This window comes from Euleptes europaea, chromosome 15 (genome assembly GCF_029931775.1).
Source record: "Euleptes europaea isolate rEulEur1 chromosome 15, rEulEur1.hap1, whole genome shotgun sequence".
NCBI lineage: Eukaryota > Metazoa > Chordata > Lepidosauria > Squamata > Sphaerodactylidae > Euleptes > Euleptes europaea.
The window spans coordinates 53,684,099-53,705,685 of NC_079326.1; the positions used below are offsets into that span (position 1 = coordinate 53,684,099).

Consider the following 21,587-nt stretch of genomic DNA (forward strand, 5'->3'; position numbering starts at 1 on the left):
CAGCAGTCTGTTCACACAGTAGCCAACCAGGTGCCTCTAGGGAGCCCACAAACAAGACGACTGCAGCAGCACCATCCTGCCTGTGTTCCACAGCACCTAAGATGATAGGCATGTTCCTCTGACTGTGGAGAGAATAGGTATGCATCATGACTAGTAACCATTTTGACTAGTAGCCATGGATAGCCCTTTCCTCCACGACCATGTCCACTCCCCTCTTAAAGCCTTCCAGGTTGGTAGCCATCACCACATCCTGGGGCAGGGAGTTCCACCGTTTAACTCTGCATTGTGTGAAGAAATATTTCCTTTATCAGTTTTGAATCTCTCACCCTCCAGCAGTGCAAATGCACACACTGGCCACCCAGCATGCTGCGGGCCTGTTTTTCACTACATCCCACTTTAACACGCAATGCTTGCAAGCTGTGACCCTACCCACACTGAGTTTCGATGCTGTGTTGTGCATGGTATGTACAAAAGAAAAACGACCCGTTCACTGTAGGCTGATTTGGATTGTTCATAAAGCTGGGCAGGAATAGCTGCAACTCAATAGCTGAAGTAGATAATGGATAATGTGGGGTGGGGATGGATCGTAGCCTCAGCATCGCTGACTGGAGAAGGGCTGCTGATGGGCATGTGTGGGCCAGGCTGAGCTGGCAGAGAAACAGAAACAAGGTTGTGGGCGGGGCCAATCGTTAGGCATGCTGAGATTAGGCACACCTGGAGGTGTCCAATGGAGGAGTGTTTAGTTACCTTGTAACGGGACAAGGGTGAATGTAACCACATGGTTAGGCCACAAATAAAAACCTGTTGGAGAGCTCAGCACTGGTGCGATTGAGTTTGTGGTGGCAGTGGAAGGACAACCCCAACCCAGCTTGCTGCAACTTTCCATAGTGCGGCCAGCCAAGGAGTTGCGTGCCCCGACCAACAGAGACATCAGCCCCGTAGTGAGGATTTTGTTCTGGCAAAACAGGAACAGAATAGCGGCAGCCGACGCCAGGGATGAAAGAACAGGAAATAAAGGAAATAGTGCATTTTATCAATTTCTCACTAGATGTTCATTTCAGTTTACCATCCTCTACAATTGGGGCGTATTCACTGCAGTTTACAAAAAAAATTTTTTTAAAAAAATACTAGATAGGGCAAGAAACATTTCAAGGCAATTGACCATATTGGGGGCAAGCAAATAAAATATATGGGTTTAGAGAAGATTCAGCAAAAGGATGTATTCAGTTTTTTCCCCTGACTCGTCCAAGTAAATTTGACCCCATTGTCTAGGCAAGAGTTTTATAACAGATAAGTATATTGTATAGTTATCATTTTAAACCACATTCTTGAAAACGATCCAGCCGTACCAATCGGGGTGGATGGCGATAAGTGATATAACAAGTGCGCCTTAGCGGGAGACCTTTAATTGGAAGTGTCGACAGCGGGGATGGATTTAGGTACGGGGTTAGTGATTCACTATTAACTGGAGTTGTTCTGAAGTATATTTATTTTATATACTTCATTTCTAGCCTGCCTTTCCCCACAGTGGGGACGCAAAGCAACTTACATCATTCACCTCTCCTCTGTTTAACCCTCACAACAACCCGGTGAGGTTGGTTAGGCTGAGAGTGTGTGCCCGGTCCAAGGTCAACCCAATGACCTTCCTTGGCAGAGCGGGGATTCAAACCTGGGTCTCCCAGATCCTAGTCCGACATTCTAACTTCTATGCCTCACAGGCTTTCAAGGCAGCTAGCTGAAAATCCACCAGAGTTATAGCCACTTATAAATAGAAAAGTCATTCAGAGTCCCCCTGGATAATTAACCCTTCATTGATTCCACAACTTGTAAGACTTTCATCAAGTTTCTTTGCACTCCTTGAATTTGTAAGTGGCTTTAAGTCTTTCCCCCCCAGCTTATGTGAAATCAATTGACATGCTAATGGTAATATTTGTTTTATATAAAGGCAGAAGAGATAACATTAACAATTGGGCAAGCGTTTGACCTGGCTTACAGGAAATTTCTGGAATCGGGAGGAAAGGACGTGGAAACAAGGAAACAGATTGCAGGATTACAGAAAAGAGTAAGTTACAGAGGCTTCTTCTTACTTTAAACGATGCATCATTTAGGTTTTTTTTAAAGCAAAACAAAAGTGACATCCAACATTATGGAAGGTTTATTAACAGAACAAGTAAAATAAGAGATGTCAAAATACGTTTAGTTTCTCATCCCTGGCCCCTGTCTAGGGGCCCCTATCGCCAGTGAGATCAGGGCCCTACGGGACCTTGGAGAGTTCCCCAGGGCCTGTAAGACGGAGATATTCTGCCAGTTTTATAGTTGAGGATGACAATAGTTTAATATCAGTGCTGGCCTCGCTAACCTTTCTGTTATATCATCATCAATGTATATCGGAGCTCCCGAGTGCTCTCCAGCCCATTATTGGCCCTGTGGGCCGTGGGTTTATGTTCTGCGCCATTGTATTAATTATCTAACTGATACAGAAGTAGGATTGCTTTTATTGCGCATTATATGTTGTTTTGTTGTATATGATTTTATTGTACAATATTGATGCTGTTAGGCACCCTGAACCGGGGATTGAGGGCGGGTTACAAACCAATAATAACAATAACAAAATAATAACAACAACAATAATAATGCCAGTTATCCATAAATTATTTAAACAACTGCAGTTTCATTTATGTACAAGCAAATGATTTCAGTATTATGGTCAGATTGTGCATACATTTTATGTTCCAGCATCCCAATATAGAATTTGACGAGTTGCATATAAATAGCATCAGGAGCATCCTGGGTTTGAATTTTGCCAGAAGCAGATTGTGAAGCTTTGTGGCTTCAAAGATAAGCTTGAAAACGCTGGAAACTTTCTGTGGGAAAATATGCAAATCAAGAGGCGGGCAATAAGCAGGTCTTGGCTACTCCCCAAGCAAAAGCTGACACCAGCTGGCCAGATGAAACGGGCTTCAGTTTTCTGGATAGCACCTGGTGCCAGCAACACTGTTATTGGAAGCAGAATGAATGAGTACAAAAGAGAGGCACCAATTCTCTGACCAGTCAAATATTGTCAATTGCAACCAAGTCTGGCTTCAGTCGAATGTTGCTGAATATTCCATGAAGCCAAGGACGTCCTTATGTAGAAAGATGCCTAAATGTTACAGTTACATGATATTTTGTGATACCTACAGTAGGAATGGTTCTTAGTCAGCAAGCATTCAACAGTATTCAACCAGTGCACAGACAAGAATTTTAAACTGGTCCACTGCCCAATTTTATGCAAGCTAAAGATATATTTTTACAGAGCACAGTTTGTGGCTCGTGTAGAATTTGCTTTTTCTGGGCTCACAGTGTCACAGCGGTGTTTGGATTTTTTGGTAACACCTGATCTGCATTGTATTTGTTAATAAATGAAACAGTGTGTTTGAGAACAACATACCTGAAGGAACGCATTCTCCCTTATGAACCTGCCCAACCAACATGGTCACCTTTGGAGGCCCTGCTTCAGATGCCCCCGCCTTCTGAGATTAGGTGGCTGGCAATCCAGGAGAGGGCCTTTTAAGTCATGGCACAAGAGGTCTGGAACTTTCCCCTCAGGGAGATTCTTCTGTCCCCTTTTGTTGCCATCTTCTGGTAGTGGGTGAAGCCTTTTTTTGTTTCATTTGGTGTTATCTTGGTAATCCCTTCTTCCTGATCAATGTTGTAATTGTTGTTTTTATGTATTTTAGCTCTGTTTTTAATTGTTTTAATGATGTTTGTTGGGGGGTTGTTTTTAATGGTTTTAAAATGTGATTTTATTATTGATTTGTCGTTTTGGTGTCCCACACAAAACCAGAAAGGTAGAATATAAATTTTGTAAAATAAATAAATAAAATATGTAAAATAAAATTAAGCGTGTAGGTTTGGGTGGGCGTATTTCATGGAAACCTCGTTACTGAACGGTGACCCAGATTTTTACGATGTGTTTATATATTTTTCTAAATTTATTCAGGAGTTTTATAGTTGCTGATATAACCTACATGTCTTCTCAATTGGTTCTTTTCTAGATTCAAGAACTAGAAACAGAAAATATGGAGCTTAAAAATAAAGTACAAGATTTAGAAAACCAACTAAGGATAACCCAAGTAAATTCATCGCCAGTAAGTACCCTTGCTTTCTGCCCGTAGGAACGCTTCTGCAAATGTATTTAACATTCCCTTGCTTATAATAACTGCAATCGATGTTTCTGATTAATTTAACTAATGCGTAGTGATATCACTGCTAAGTAACTCTAAGATTGTGGCAAGCTGACAGAAAGAGGAAGATGGAAAACCATAGCATAAATCCATTATCTTTAGGCCTACATTTTATCTTTTGTTTGCTGCTGCTGCTGTTAAATGTAGGTCCGTACTCTTTCTCCATCCTAAGAGCAGTTAAAGATGGGAAGAGCTTTGTTCTGAGTCTCGTGGGCGCCCAAATGGATCTGAGTACTAACCTAGAGTTACACCCTTCTTAGTCCATTGAAGTCAATAACTTAGAAGGGTGCATATCTGCTTCAGTTGGCACTATTAATCTAGAGAAGTGGACATAATTAATGCCAGCTCTCCCTGGGAATCAGACCCGGCAAAGCGTTAAAGAGGTTAAAGGCCCCTGAGCCAAGGAACAGCATATTCATTTCATTACTGAATAAACTGCAGAGTACCGACATGCAGACAATCAGAGGGGAGGGCTTCATGTTTAAGATGTGCTGGCATCTTTTTCACACTGCCAGAGAGTCAGCCTTGGATTTGGAAACCCCCGACTTTCCTCGGTGAAGTGTTTGTCACAAACATACGGTTACTTGTCCGCTTTTTCATGTGCGATGCTTTTCTTTCTAACAACTTATTCTCCTAACATGTTCAAGAAGAGTATATGTATTGGGGTTCTGTGTGAGCATCTGCGCAAATGTTTTGGTCCTCTCGCTGTCTGAGAATCAGAATATATGACAAATGTAGGTTTTTCGGAGAATGTTTGTTTCTGTGAGGTGCAGGGGATGCCATGGAATTTTAGAAAGCAAATTACTAGAATCCATGTTAAAGTACTTAAAAATATTTTCTGGTGATAGTACAAGACCGCCCCTTCTAGGAAACAGTGGATTTCCTGTTAAGGTTTCACAACTACGTGGAAATGCATCTAGATAACTTCTAGAATCCCAGAGTATACATCTTTATGCTGAACGGTCTATATACTTTTTATTATTATTCCTTCTTTATTTAAAGCTAAAGATTATTTTTTCTTCCTTACAGTCTTATGACAAATCATTTGTGCTAAATTATGTGTATTAATATTGTCAGATAAATTGTTTTGCTTGTTCATTTTTTGGTATTGTAGATCTCTGTGGTATTGTAGATCAATTCTCAGTGGCGGTTTATATTTAATCTGTGAAATCATGCTCCTCATGCATTGAAAAGAACAGTTTTAAGAACATTTTAAATGAGATAAAGGTATTTGGTAGAGGTCAATGGAAACATTTTCTAGCTAACAGTGATAATTGGGTTAATCGATTTTATGATGGACTATATTTCACAGATTTTTGTGGCCTGCTGAGTGATAACTAAACTGTGCCTTACTATGCATTCAGTTGAAACTATTAATGTAGCCAAAATCTGGTCATACCAAAATCTATGTGGACAAAGAGGTCATTCATAAAGTATGTCATACATCAGGGAGGAAGGAGGAGAAATGACCTCGTGAATAATTAATTCATGATGGAGTTAGAAGATAATATTGACTGAAATGTGATGTCACAATCATGCATCTGTGTCTCTAGCATGTTTGGCAGTTAACTAGGCAGGGGTAATAGGGACATTCCTAAAGTATTTTCAGAGGGTAGCCATGTTGGTCTGCAGTAGAACAGCTAGATTCGAATCCAGTAGGACTTTAGATCCCAAAACGATTATCATGAGAACATAAAAAAGGCCATGCTGGATCAGACCAAGGTCCATCAAGTCCAGCACACAGTGGCCAACCAGGTGCCTCCAGGAAGCCCACAGACAAGACGACTTCAGCAGTGCTATCCTGCCTGTGTTCCAAAGCACCTTATATAATGGGCATGCTCCTCTGATCCTGGAGAGAATAGGTAGGCATCATGACTAGTATTCATAAGAACATAAGAAAAGTCATGCTGGATCAGACCAAGGCTCATCAAGTCCAGCAGTCTGTTCACACATTGGCCAACCAGGTGCCTCTAGAAGGCCCACAAACAAGATGACTGCAGCAGCATTATCCTGCCTGTGTTCCAAGGCTCCTCTGATCCTGGAGAGAATGGGTATGCATCATGACTAGTATCCATTTTGACTAGTAGCCATGAATAACCCTCTCCTCCATGAACATGTCCACTCCCCTCTTAAAGCCTTCCAAGTTGGAAGCCATCACCACATCCTGGGGCAGGGAGTTCCACAATTTAACTAACATGATAGAAGCTTTCAAGAGACAAAGCTAGGGATGTGTACCAATTTTTTATTTGGTATTTTTCGAGCTTGCGTTTATTAGTCCCGGAAATTTTCAAAAAACCCAAAAGAAGCCAAATACTTAATTCAGCTTTTCCCAGAATTTTTTGGAAAAATTCAGGTAAATCCTAACCTGAAAAATATGGTGCAGAGCTGAAGCCCAACCTTCAGGTCTGAACCCCGCCACAGTCAACCTGCATGTGGAATTCAGCTGCGGCAATGGACAGAAGGTGGGGCTGTCTGGGAGCCATCCCCTCCTCCAGTTTGCTTCGCTGCGGGAGCAAATACTGTGGCAGTATTTGAAATCTTGCAGAGCGACAGAGATGTTTTTGACAGTTCACCCTTGCATTAACATGTGCTTGACGGTTGGGTTGAGCATCTGTGACCCAACTCATGTCACATGTAATGTGTATTTAGGCCCTCAGTCTTCCGCAAGCACAGCTTCACTGAGGAGCCTAGTCAGTTTCATCCCTCAACCCAGTCCTCTGGCCCACATTAGTAGGGTTGCCAACTCAGGGTTGGAAAATTCCCGGAGATTTGGGGGTGGATTCTAGGGAGGGCTGGTTTTGGAGAGGGGAGGGACTTCTGCAAGGATGTGACGCCATAGAGTCCACTCGCCAAAGCAGCCATTTTGTGCAGGGAAACTGACATCTGTCATCTGGTGATCAGTTGTAATTCTGGGAGATCTCCAGGTCCCACCTGGACCCTGGCAACCTTACACTTGACTGCTCTTCCACAAGGATCCCATGACCCCAGGAATTATCTCTGCAGGTGTCAGAGGGGGCTTCACGAATGGAGAGGAATAGAAGAAAATTCTGTTCACCTTCTGTGTGCAGATTATTGAATACAGGTAGTTATGTTTCACGTAACAAGGTATTAAGTTTACAGATCTTAGTAATGTGTGACCAGTAACATGATGTGTGACATACATTTGAGGAAGGGTCTCTGGCTGAAAAAGAAACTGTCAAAAGGAGGTTTTAAAGGGAGGGGGTTAAAAGTATGAGATACTTTATGGACACTACCGAAGTGTAAGATCTAATTCTAACCCAATCATAGATCCTATGCAATTGCTTATAATAAATCTTGGGGCGGGGGGGATCATAGTATAATATTTGGCTAAAAAAAGTCTACAGAAGACTCTAACAAGCAACTTGAGTTGTGATTCAGTGGGGGAGACAGTGAAGGTCATGACCCTTTCCTGTACTTCTTTATATCATAGCCAATAAGTTGTTTAATGTACTGAACATAATACTCAGTGAAGATAGTTTCAGTGGGTAGACATGTTGATCTGTAGTAGATAGGGTTGCCAGGTCCCTCTTCGCCACCAGTGGAAGGTTTTGGGGCAGAGCTTGAAGATGGCAGGGTTTGGGGAGGGACTTCAATGCCATAGAGTCCAATTGCCAAAGTGGCTATTTTCTCCAGGGGAACTGATCTCTATCGTCTGGAGATCAGTTGTAATAGCAGGAGATCTCCAGCTAGTACCTGGAGGTTGGCAACCCTACTCAAGAGAAATAGGTCTGGTACATTTCCTGCGGTCCTTTCTATAACTTACCGTGCCAGAATTGGCCCTTTCAAGCTCCTTCTTTCCTTACAAGTGACTGTCTTCAGTTCTGTCTGCAAAGGTGGGATTTGGACTTCCTGGTTCTTTAAAGAACTACGGCAGTGTAACTGAGCTCTCAGTATTCAGGATTTGTAGCTCCAAAGATCGGCTTGGTTCCAGCCCCACAATTCCTTCTGAGTATTCAGAGCTATTGTTGTTAGACTGAAGGTTACCCACAAGGCTGAGCATCTCTCCTCCCAAAAAAAAATGCACTACTGCACCTGGGAACATGCAGTCTCCCCGCTCCCCGCAACACACACACCAATATGTTAACCTTATCTAAATGCTTTTGGGCTTCCCTCCAAATCCTCAGATTTTCCACTTGAGGACCAACCTCCAAAGTGTCCCTCATATTATCTTTTAAATTGATTTCAAATTTCAGTAGCGTCCATTGTTCTGTTCTGTAAGGACAGCTGTATCTGGTATAACTGAATTTGTGTTGTACTGTAATTCTAGACTACAAATGAGTCATGCCAAGATTTTAAAAAAGCAAACTAGAACCCTGGCCTGATTCTTCTCTGAAATACTCCGGGAATGGTCTGTCCACCACCAGTGCAAAATATTCATTACTAGTGTTGTGCACAAGGGCATTCATTTCCCCACTACTCATAAGTAATGGTGACTCTGACGTTCGTATTCCAGTTGAAGCTCTAGAATTATATGTAGTTGTAACCTTGAGTATATTCAAAATCTTATCAAGATATAATGTTAGAAAGCTCTGTATTAATTTCATATTAAAAATATGAAACATCCGGTTGTAACTTTTTAACGTGCCTGTTTGGTGAATTTTAACATAAGGGTTTTATGCATAACGCTAAAAATATATCAGAACTTTGACATTCTTTTGAGTATCTTTTCAATTAATTTTTTGAGAATACAATAAGCCTTTGTGTAATAAATTGTGCCGTTACATCTGGAAGACAGAGTAATTATGTGGAGGTTGTTTATGCAGCGCAAACCCATAACAATTTAGATACTTGTTCCCTTGGTCTGACACTTATTTTCCTCCCACTTCTGTTCTCAATTGCTGACCTTGCAAATCAGGGGGACAGTTTCCATATTCACAAATCCCAGACTCTTCTACATCCATTTGCTATCCATACGTACATTTACAAACCAGCATCTAAACTAGCATCAGTGGTGGTTTGGAGCGATGGACTCTAATCTGGAGAACCGGGTTTGATTCCCCACTCCTCGGCATGAGTGGTGGACTCTAATCTGGTGAACAGGGTTGGTTTCCCCACTCCTACATATGAAGCCAGCTTGGTGACCTTGGGCTAGTCACAGTTCTCTCAGAGCTCTCTCAGCCTCACCTACCTCTCCTCCTCCTCCTCCTCTTCTCCTTCTTCTTCTTCTTCCTCCTCTTCTTCTTCTTTGACTGTTTCTAGGCAGTAGAACCAAACAGAGGGGTACAAGACCCCACCTAACAAACAAAGCTGGGTACCCAAAAGGTTGGGTGAACTAAAATTAAATTAAACAAAGAAATATATTTATTACAAAGCAAATGCATATATTAACAACAAGCCCTTTTGACAACAGATACAGGGTTGATAATCTAAAACCATGTGCTAAAACCACATCTCTTCCTTGGTTGAGACTGATATGCACACTTTGAATGTAATGCCAGCCTGTTCCAGTACGAAGTAATTAAGCTGCATTCCATGGATATGTGTTTTTACAATTAAAAACATATTTAAGCAACATTCTGTTAGCATTGTCCACTTGGAATACATCTTATAATACCTACCCGGGCTGAAATAAAATCGCTCTATTCACTGATGATTGTTTATGTGTACATATGTTTTTCTAGACCACTGAAGAAGGCCTAAGGGCCAAAACACATTTGGCACGTGATTTTAGATTATCAACCCTGTATCTGTTTCCATAAGGGCTTGTTTTAAATATATCCATTTGCTTTGTAATAAACGTATTTCATTGTTTAATTTAATTTTAGTTCACCCAACTTTTCGTGCTTCCGGGCAGTAGCCATTCCCAGGGATTCCTTGCAACTGTTGCTGATTCTTCATTCTTCTGCCCAGTCAAGGGGATCCAGTTGTTGGTAGCTGAGCTCATAACAGATGGTGATTATCACATAGCTGGCCTTACAGTCGTGGCCTGAAACATCTGTTTTTCTCCCCCTCTCCTTTTTTTATTTGATTTTGCAACATCAAGCCTGAAGAAGGGTTGGGATAAACATACATGAAGCTGCCTTGTACTGAATCAGACCCCCCCCCCTTGGTCCATCAAAGTCAGCATGGCCTACTCAGACCGGCAGAGGCTCTCCAGGGTCTCAGGCAGAGGTCCTTCACATCCCCTACTTGCCTAGTCCCTTTAACTGGAGATGCCGGGGATTGAACCTGGGACCTTCTGCATGCCAAGCAGATGCTCTGCCACTGAGCCACTGCCCTTCCCTAGGGTTCTGGAGAATGCCAAAGCTTATACACAGTTTAGTGTTATTTTGGTTGGTCCTAATAAAGTATTATGTGGACAGTGGTTTGTTTTTGGATTTGGATTTTTGGAACAGCGTGGCTGCAAACAATTTTTGTGTATATAGTTCATCCCTACTCCTTTTAGCACCATCATTTTAGATTTTTTTTTTTAATTCCGCTGGTTTGTTGAAGAAGAAGAGTTGGTTTTTATATGCCGACTTTCTCTACCACTTAAGAGAGAATCAAACCGGCTTACAATCATCTTCCTCCCCCCTCCCAACAGACACCCTGCGAGGTAGGTGGGGCTGAGAGAGTGTGACTAGCCCAAGGTCACTCAGCTGACCATGTGTAGGAGCAGGAAAACCAATCCAGTTCACCAGATTAGCATCTGCTGCTCATGTGGAAGAATCCAACCCGGTTCTCCAGATTAGAGTCCACTGCTCTTTAACCACTACACCACGCTGGCTTTCCCTACACTGCTGGGGGATATTGTGATCAAAGTCTATGTGTTACTCTCCTTCTTGATACCATAGTTGAAGATATTTATCTGGGAGATTAATTTAAAATACTTCTACCCCACCTGCAACTTTCCTGAAAACATCAATAGTTGTTTCTGTGTTTTGTGCTAGATTTTTGTCTTGAACCACGAGTTTTCCACACTGAGGAATCTTGTACAGATGTGAATTGTTCAGTGTGACTAGAGCGATCACAATCTGCTTTGTGTTTTACAACTTGAAGGGGGGGCGCGTACTGATTGGCTGTATCTCGTAAAGACGAAATATGCTTTTTGTGCTTCACATTTTTTTTGAAAAAGGGATCGTATGAATAATGGCTTTGTTGATAACTTCAGCACCAAAATACAGTTAATACAAAACTCCAGTGTGTTCCAAGAGTTTCAGTACATTTGGTATATTGCGTGAATTTAATGAGGATGAATCATTACTGCAGTGAAGGCAAAATGAAAGCAGATCAGTTTCACTGATCGTCTTATCTTTGAAAACGGTTTTTGAAAGAGGCTTTCAAGAGAGTTCTGGTTCATTTATTACTCTTCAGATCCCTCTCCTGTCAAACAGATGGGTTGCCAACCTCCAAGTACTAGCTGGAGAACTCCTGCTATTATAACTGATTTCCAGCCGATAGAGATCAGTTCCCCTGGAGAAAATTGCCGCTTTGGCATTTGGACTCTATGGCATTGAAGGCCCTCCCCTCCCCAAACCCCGCCCTCCGCAGGCTCCGCCTCAAAAACCTCCCTCTGGTAGCAAAGAGGGACCTGGCAATCCTATTCCATAACCCTTTTTTGAAATGCAGCTACTGTATACTGGATGGCCCAGGCTAGCCTGATCTCATCTGATCTTAGAAGCTAAGAAGGGTCAGCCCTGGTTAGTACTTGGATGGGAGACCACCATGGAAGTCCAGGGTCACTACTTAGAGGCAGGCAATGGCAAACCACTAGGGGTGTGTATTCGGCAAAGCTGAACTGAAAAATTGCAAAAAATACCTTATCAGTATTTGCGGGGGGGGGGGGTTCACCGTAAAAGTTGGCAATTTAGGGAGCAGAAATCCGATCCCAAATCATGCCTATTTTTTTCGGCATGCTTTGAGCCGCTTTGGCCTCACATCCATTTTTTAAAAGAATCCTCTCTCCCCTTCCCCTCTCCCTCCCTCTCCCCTCACTTACCTGCTTGTCGGCTCCACCATCGCTGCCTCCGGGTTCCACATGGGACTTGGAGGCCGCGGCGAGGTAGAGCTGTAAGTGCCTCTAAGTGAGATTATTAACCCAGTGTGTACTGTCCTTGCAGTAAGGAAGCCCACGAGATTTCCCCATTCCATGGGTAGAGTTGGTAGTTTCCCTTTTAGCAGCATGTGGCAGGCCGCACTTTAGATTGCCACGTCACATCAAATGCAGTTTTGAGTCTGTATCTGTATTCAGGAGGGGCATCTGAACACCGTTGCCTAGGCAACTGCCACAGATCCCACTGTTTCGGAACACTAAAGAGGGTTATGGGGCAGGATATTGCACAAGTAACCAGAGCAATAATTTATTGTCTTATTGCCAAGAATTTCTTGGATGCATTTTGCACAGCAGGGGGAGACAGAGTATTTTTCACCGGACATTCAATAAATGGATAGTCGTTGTCAGAAAATCCCATCCAAGGAATGCTGATATCCTACACTCAGGTTACAAATATTCTTTCACTTTAGTTAATCACATGAACGTACATGAAGCTGCCTTATACTGAATCAGACCCTTGGTCCGTCAAAGTCAGTATTGTCCACTCAGACTAGCAGTGGCTCTCCAGGGTCTCAGGCAGAGGTGTTTCTCACCACCTACCACCTGGTCCTTTTAACTGGAGATGCTGGGGATCTAACCTGGGACCTCCTGCATGCAAAGCTCTTCCACTGAGCCACAGCCTTTCCCAATCGTGAGTAAGTGAACTGCCTGACCAGGCTGGCCAAGGCTAGCCCAATCTCGTCAGTTCTCAGAAGCTGAGCAGGGTTGTCCCTGGTTAGTACAGGCTGAGTATCAATATCAATATCAAAACCTTTATTGGCATAAAATAAATATATACATATTTAGGTAAAAAAAGGTTTTAAAACTAAAGTGGGACTATTACTTAAAATCATAAACGTGGATTAGAGCAATTTAAAATAAGTCCCAGGAAGCTGGCAACCCCTGCAGTAACCTGAGAGTGACTATCGCTTAAGAGAAATCTGACTAGCTCCTTGTCAGTGCCGCCGGGGCTGTCTTTCAAGAGGGGTTCAATGATCTGTTCGCGAAAGGGTGCGCCATGCTCACAGTGTAGCAAAACATGGGCCACTGTTTTGGCTTGGCCATGAGCACAAGAACATAGTCTTTTCGCTTGGGGGATCTTTGCATATCTGCCCCTGGTCCAGGCCGTGGGAAGGATATTTAAGTGGACCTGCATAAAAAGGCATCTGAGGGAGGGGGAGGTCAGAGTGTGGAAGTAACCAGGTAGAGAGCTCGGGGTCTTGGAGATACCATAGAGTAGAAGCGAGCAATACAGACTGAGTATCCCTTATCCGAAATGGTTGGGACCAGAAGAGTTCCGTATTTTGAATCTTTCCATATTTTGGAATATTTCATATACATAATGAGATATCTTGGAGATGGGACCCAAGTCTAATTCATTTATGTTTTATACACACCTTATACCCATAGCCTAAAGGTAATTTCATACAATATTTTAAATAATTTTGCGCATGTGAGGCATCGTGGGGAACCTGCTGTTGGCACGGCCGGCCTGCACACGTGGGCTCTCAAAAAGCTTTGGATTTTAGAGTATTTTGGCCGTCAGAATTCTGGATAAGGGATCCTTCATATGAGCTTAATAATAAAGGATAAGGGATACTTAACCTGTACTTGGATGGGAAACCACCAAGGAAGTCCAGGATTACTGCATGGAGGCAGGAAATGTCAAACCACCTCTGTTCATCTCTTGCCTTGACGGCACTGTGACTTGACGGCACTTTTTCACCCCCAGTTGAGAATGCGGTACAGAGCCGCTCCAGGATTTCCTCATCAGAACAAACCAATATTATGAGGAAATGCTTTGGGTTCTCCTTTTTCCGCATCTGATGTCCGAAGTTTAGCATCAAGCTTGATAAAGAATTCCAATGGAAGGTCTGTCTTTGATTGTTTGGATTTGCTGAGCAGGGTGTGCACAGAGTTTAAAGACCAACTCTTCAAGATTGTGCGATATGTTGCAACAAAGATAATGTATGCCTTGATCTGGACAGCACAGACTAGCCTGACGATCTTGTCAGATTTAAGAAGCTAAGCTGGGTTGGTCTGGGGTCGCCGTAAGTCAGCTGTGACTTGACAACACTTTCCACCACCACCAGGCCTTTTTTGCCCTGACCTGGATGGCCCAGGCTATCCTGATCTCATTGGATCTTGGCAGCTAAGCAGGATTGGCTCTGGTTACTATTTGGATGGGAGACCACCAAGGAAGTCCAGGGTCACTATGCAGAGGTGGGAAACAGCAAACCATCTGTGAACATCTCTTGCCTTGAAAACCCTATAGGATCACCATAAGTCAGCTGTGACTTGACGCCACCTTCCACGCACATATGTGAATGTTATCTCTGAAGTCCATGAACTGATGAGAGATGGAAAATAATGTTTCTTTTCTTCCCCCCTGGGTAATCATATTACCCAGAGCTTTGGGGTTACAGAGAAGGTCTTTCAGGTGAAGTTTGAGACTCTGCACCTTAGTTTGAAATTTTAGTATCAGAATGCCATAGAACCGTGTTGGCGAACCTATGGCACGCGTGCCAAGTCTGGCACGTCGAGCCCTCTCTGTGGGCACGCGACTCCCCGCCCGGCTTTGAAGGGCTCCGGGCTGCCTGCAGGCAGCACGGAGCCCTTCAAAGCTGCCCCGCCCCTGGACTCCCTGCCGCCCAGCTGCGGAACCCTGCCCGGGGACAAAACAAAAGAAAAAGGCGGCAAACTTTTAATTTAAACAGCTTCCCCACCCCAAAAGGCGGAGAAGGCGCCTTCTGTCCCCTGCAACTACTGAGCGGGTGCTCCAGCCAACGTTTTTGCATTGATCTCCCCAGCAGCCCCGCTCGGAAGGACCCGGACGGGCCCCTCCCCCTTCGCGTCTCCCGCCGCCGGACTGTTCCATTCCAAGCACAGGAAGCAGGGAGATCTCCAGCCCTGGGCCAGCCTCGAGAGACTCCCGGCTGAGCGGGCAGCGGGGAAGGTGAAGGAGCGGCCGAGCCTCCCAGCTCTCCCAGCCCCCTCGCCCCCTGCTCATCCAGCGTCCCTGCGTCCTGGGCTGGGATGCCTGGCGGTGGCAGCGGCAGCAGCAGCACCTGATTCAAGCTCCAGCTTGGGAAGAGGCTCGGGAGCAAGCGAGCGAGGCGGAACAGCGCCACAGCACGCATGCGCGCTCGCTTTTGGGGTGCCTCTCCTCCCCCCCCCCAACGGCAGCTCCTGCCCACGCAGCTTCCCTTTGCCCAAAACCAAAAGTGGGGACGCAGCCCGGCCCTGGCTTTTGCCGTGAACCGTTTTGTGTGGCGACTGTTTGCTGCCAGTTTGTTTTTTAACCTCCCACCCGGGGGTGTGGGGGAGGTGGGAAGGCTGAAGCCCGGTCACAGGGAGGCGGCTGTGTGTGTGTGTGTGAAGGCTTTTCTCTCTTTTCTTCCTTTTTCTGTCACTCTCCTATTCTTTCTCTCCTCTTTTTCTGTCTCTTTCCCCCCCTCTCTTTCTCTATTTTTTCTCTATTTTTTCTCTCTTCTTTCTCTCTTTCTCTCTTTCTCTCTCTCTCTCTTTCTTTCCTTCTTTCCCTGCTTCCTTTCTTCCTTCTTTCTGTCCTTCATTCTTTCCTTCTCTCCCTGCTTCCTTTCTTCCTTCTTTCTGTCCTTCATTCCTTCCTTCCTTCTTTCTGTCCTTCATTCCTTCCTTCCATCCTTCTTTCCTTGCTTCTTTCCTTCCTTCTTTCCCTGCTTCCTTCCTTCCTTCTTTCTGTCCTTCATTCTTTCCTTCCTTCCTTCTTTCCTTCTTTCTTTCTTTCCTTCCTTCTTCCCTTTCTTTCCTTCTTTCTGTCCTTCCTTCTTTCTTTCCTTCCTTCCATCCTTCTTTCCTTGCTTCTTTCCTTCTTTCCTTCCTTCTTTCCCTGCTTCCTTCCTTCTTTCTTTTCTTTCCTTCTTTTCTTCCTTCCTTCTTTCCTTCCCTGAAGATCGACCACAGGCTGCAAGCTGCGCCCCCCTGGCACCTTGGTTGCCTGGGCCCACCGCTGGCTGCCCTCCCACCTGGGAGGAGGGGGAAGACCTGGGGGAGCAGAGGCACCCTCCAAGCCTTCTCTGCATAGCCTCCCCTAGGGTTGCCAACCTCCAGGTGGTGGCTGGAGATCTCCTGCTATTACAACTGATCTCCAGCCAATAGAGATCAGTTCCCCTGGAGAAAATGGCCACTTTGGCCATTGGGCTCTATGGCTGTGCAGTCCCGCCAGTGGTGAAGAGGACCTGGCAACCCTAGCTTCCCCCACACACACACACCAGGAGATCTACACCTGGTATGGCCCCCGAACGATGTTATAAATATGCAAATGGCCCTTGGCAGAAAAAAAGGTTCCCCACCCCTGTTCTAAACTAAAACCTCAGTATTCAGGTTAAATTGCCGCATTGGCACTCGGCGATAAATAAGTGGGTTTTGGGTTGCAGTTTGGGCACTCGGACTCTAAAAGGTTCGCCATCACTGCCATAGAATCACCAAGGTCCACCGAAGTTTCGGTAGTTGTGGTAAAATGAGGTTTGGATACAGAGGTTTTAGCGAAGGTCCAAGGATTGAACAAACACACAAATGACAAACTGACAAGTTTCTTTTGGTATATATTTTGGAAATTGTTGTTTACACTTACAATTCATTTTGTCGTAAACGTTTCAGACAAACTAAGGATTGTATTAGTATTCCATTTTCAAAACCATGTTTTGGATTTCTGAGTCACCACCTGTACCTGTGTGCCCATTGAAAGACAAGACAAGCTAACCTAAGTATTTTATAATTAAGTGGAGCCATGAAGATATTTTGTATCTTTCAATGTATCCTGTAATAGGAGAACCTTAAGTTAATGAGTGGCAGAAACACCTTTCAAGTGAAGCTGCTAAAAAAATTTCACTTCTCTTTATGTTCTTTTCTGATCGTCTACAAATTGAGTTCAAATGTTTTCAGTTTACAAAATAAAGGCTTCCAAAACTCTTTGCTGTTAAAAGCCTAAACCACTTATCTTCATAATATGTATTCATTAGAAGTAGATTTCTGTGTAATATAGACTAATGCTGTTTTTACCATTTCCTGGATAATTATGTAGGAGGCATTATCAAAACTCAACGTGATTATTATAATGTGGTTTCCATCATTAGTTTTGGAATGGAGCTACATTCCTCAAACCTCCTACTAGTGAAAAGTCCAACTAAGTTAACAAGCGTTTCTCAGGGACAAAGTGTTCTAGAATTGCTGCATGCACACGCACAATCATGGCTAGCGTCTAAACTGCCTGTTTGTATGTGATGGTTTCATTGGTGCGGGGTTTTTGCCTGTTCCTTATACCTAGCCCCTTGGATTCCTAAACGAGGTTCTTCATCGCTCTCTGTGGGCTGTTCCCTTTTTGGCTTCATCTTGGCATTAAATCAGACGCCTTTCCTGATTATTTCAGGGCAGCGCGATTTCCCCCAATAATTACTTCCATATGTTAGTTCCCTTTATGTCTCCATAAGACTTTAGATTCTGAAGAGGGTTTTTGCACCCGGTTTGAATTAAAGACGAGGAAGGAGCACAGGAATGCCTTCCTCCTCCCGGTACAGCTTCATCGTACCACATGGGTTGAAAAGATTTGAAAGGACTGTTACTGTAAAGGGTTCGAATAAACAGGCAAATCTTGTAGTCCTGATTTATCCAAGTGAAGCCATTTTTTTTCCTAAGAGGGTACAAATTTCTGCATAGGTTCATTATCTTAATATCTTTCTGTAATCTCTTCATACAGATTCCCCCCCCCCCAGGGTCAAACCTGATATGTGCATCTGGGAAGGGGCTGTGGCTCACTAGTGGAGACTCTGCTTGGCATGCTGAAGATCCCAAGTTCACTCCCTGGCAACTCCAGTTAAAAAAGGACCAGGCAGTACATGATAACCTCAGCCTGAGATCCTGGAGAGCCACTGCCAGTCAGAGAGTAGACTATACTGACCTTGATGGACTAGTGGTAGAGCATCTGCTTTGCCTGCAGAAGGTTCCAGGTTCAATCCCTGGCATCTCCAGTTGAAAGGATCAGGTAGCCGGTGATGTGAAAGACCTTGACCTGAGAGCCAAGTTGCCAGTCTGAGTAGACAATACTGTGATGGGACCAATGGTCTGATTCAGTGTAAGGCAGATTCATGTGTTTATTTCCAAAGCTAATGTCCTGCCCACAGGACATTAGACACACAGGACATCAGACACACAGGAGCCCAATTCAGATTGGAATCTCCATGACACAGGGTGGGGGGACAGATTCCTGGGATACCTTTCTGATCTAAGTTGGCCCCAGGGAGCCACCAGTTGCCCTATTGGGCAAATCAGATGATAAAAAAAAATGGAAATAGCTCAATTTGTTTTAGCACTCTCTGGAACTTCTATATGATACAATAACATAAGCGTGGTGTAATGGTTAAGAGAGGTGGTTTTGAGCAGTGGACTTTAATCTGGAGAACTGGGTTCGATTTCCGACTCCTCCACATGAGTGGCGGAGGCTAATCTGGTGAACCGGGTTTGTTTCCCCACCCTCCACATGAAGCCTGCTGGGTGACCTTGGGCTAGTCAAAGCTCTCTCAGCCCCACCTACCTCACAGGGTGTCTGTTGTGGGGAGGGGGAAGGAAGGCGATTGTAAGCTGGTTTCATTCTTCCTTAAGTGGTTGAGAAAGTCGTCATATAAAACCAACTCTCCTCCTCCCCCCTGATCTGGATAGCCCAGGCTATCCTGATCTCCTGAGAAGCTAAGCAAGGTCAACCCTGGCAAGTATTTGGATGGGAGACCACCAAGAAATACCAGGGTCGTGACATGGAGGCATGCAATGGCAAACCACCTCTGAACGTCTCTTGCCTTGAAAACCCCACCAGGCGTCCCCACAAGTGAGCTCAGCTGTGGCTTGACAGCTGTGGCTTAAACATAGGAAATTCCCCCTCCTCTCTTTTTTCCCCCAATACTTCCCATTTTGTTGCTTTCTTGGAATGAAAGCTCATGCTGTTTTCTCTTACTGGACCGTTACACTCTTTTCATCATTCTGTTTCAAATCGTATTATGCAGAGCTCCAAGCATTATGACCCAAGGGAGGCGTCCTCCAAATCTTTTGCCGAAGTGAAAACCAAGGTTAATTTAAATGTGGGCTGCATGAGAATATTGGTTGATCCTTGACGCCCTAAACTGGCATATGCAGGGACTGCGGAGAAAGCAAGACATTGTCTTGGCCAAGTTATGAGTTGGCAAGGAGTACATCGTGAAATAGAATCTTTTTGAAGAAGAAAAAAATAACTAAGTTTTTGAATTGGAGTCTGGTCAGTTGTGAATACCAGGCCAAAGTCTGATCACGAACACCAGCTTTCCTGCAGGGACAACTGGATGTCTTAACTCTGCCTGTGGACACATTGAAGAGTTCATTGGTTGGGGCTCTGTATGTGGGCAGGACATGGAAACCCTCTAAAGCAGGGATGTCGAACTCAATTGTTATGAGGGCTGCATATAACATAAATAAGAACATAAGAAAAGCCATGCTGGATCAGACCAAGGCCCATCAAGTCCAGCAGTCTGTTCACACAGCAGCCAACCAGGTGCCTCTAGGAAGCCCCCAAACAAGACAACTGTATTAGCATTATCCTGCCTGTGTTCCACAGCACCTAATATATTCGGCATGCTCCTCTGAGCCTGGAGAGAATAGGTATGCATCACAACTAGTATCCATTTTAACTAGTAGCCCCTCTCCTCCATGAACATGTCCACTCCCCCTTAAAGCCTTCCAAGTTGGCAGCCATCACCACATCCTGGGGCAGGGAGTTCCACAATTTTACTATGTGTTATGTGAAAAAATATTTCCTTTTAACAGTTTTGAATCTATCACCCTCCAGCTTCAGCAGATGACCCCACGTTCTAGTATTATGAGAGAGGGAGAAAAGTCACTTGGTCGGGCTGGGCCTCAGTTAGAATTTTGCCCCTACATCACCTAAATTGATGGTATACTCAGTCAATCTCCATTAAAAACAGCCATGAACCAGCACAGCTCTTCACAATTTACCACTGAAACCCTTAGTATTACACTCTACCCACAGGTTTATACAAATAGTAAAAAAGTTGTTTGCACAATTGTTGCAAACTACATATATTACCCATTACAATTATTGGCATACTAACTTTCTCAGCAGCGACTGACGGATTCTACAGGCTGCTGCACAAAACTTTGCCATTCCTGCTGTAACCTGTGGATTTTCATCTATAAGCAACATTTTAGTATACTCCAGACCTGAGTGGCTGGGGTGCTGACTAAGCCAGGGGGAGATAAACTTAGAACGAACCTCTTGGTATAGTGGACAGCGCTGTAGAACGTGCTCCGTTGTTTCAATTTTCTTTAAAGCACGGGGACATACCCTATCCTCCAAGGGAAGCTTTCTGTATCTCCCATCCAAAACCGCTGAGGGAAGAGCTTGGCATCTGGCACGGTGAATGTTTTCCTGTATCTTAAGATCTCTAATTGCAAGAGGTAGGCAGCAGAAGAGGCTACATATCTGGACTGTTATGCTGATAGAAAAGTCAGTGCCTTCTCTAGACTGGCACTCTGTATCCAGTATCCTTTGATCATACCCAATTTCTGGGATCTTAAAATACTCATTGTAAGGAATACATCTAACTTCTAAATGTTCTGTTCACTTGGATCTAGCTGTCTGTTTATTATCCCTCTCTCAAGCCCACTTTATGATTTTTATAATAAAAATCAGTTATACTCACACATGTGCTTATAAATGTTATGCAAGAGCTTCTACTTGTGGAATCTGAATTTGTGAAGTGTGCATTTGCCCATAACTGAGGGACTTGAGGCAGGCTAGTCTTACATGAGACTTCTCTTGTGTGGATGACGGTTCAGAGAGACGTGGTTAGCGAAGTCGTATGAATCAAACAAAATGACGGGCTGTGCACCCACCCAACCACTTTTGCCTATTAGTGTCAACCAGTTGCAGACATGGGAATTTGCAAACATGGTACATGGAGGAATTTGCAAACATGGTACATGGAGGAACTTTGATGGACACAGCAAACGTGGTAAAAAAATTGTTTCATGTCAACGATTGTGTTAAAACGTAGCACTGCCAGTACTGGATCCCTCATGTTGCCCCCAGAAGGTCGGACCAGAACCAGTGGGTTAAAATTAAATCAAAAGAGTTTCCATCTAGACATTAGTGGAACAAGCTTCCTCGGGAGGTGGTGAGTTCTCCTTCCCTGGAGGTTTTTAAGAAGGGGTTAGATGGCCACCTGTCAGCAATGCTAATTCTATGACATTAGGCAGATCATGAGAGGGAGGGCACCTTGGCCATCTTCTGGGCATGGAGTAGGGGT

At 44.1% G+C, this 21,587-nt stretch overlaps 1 protein-coding gene across 5 annotated transcripts in view; it reads left to right on the plus strand.

Annotated features, from left to right (window-relative positions):
- Nucleotides 1–21,587, plus strand: part of GULP1 (GULP PTB domain containing engulfment adaptor 1) — a 223,697-nt gene that overhangs the window by 56,579 nt on the left and 145,531 nt on the right. For all 5 annotated transcript variants that reach the window (XM_056861479.1, XM_056861484.1, XM_056861481.1 and 2 more), the window contains 2 exons: nucleotides 1,946–2,062; nucleotides 4,038–4,130. In XM_056861479.1, the coding sequence (XP_056717457.1) occupies nucleotides 1,946–2,062; nucleotides 4,038–4,130 (210 nt within the window). The remainder of the gene's footprint in view (nucleotides 1–1,945; nucleotides 2,063–4,037; nucleotides 4,131–21,587) is intronic.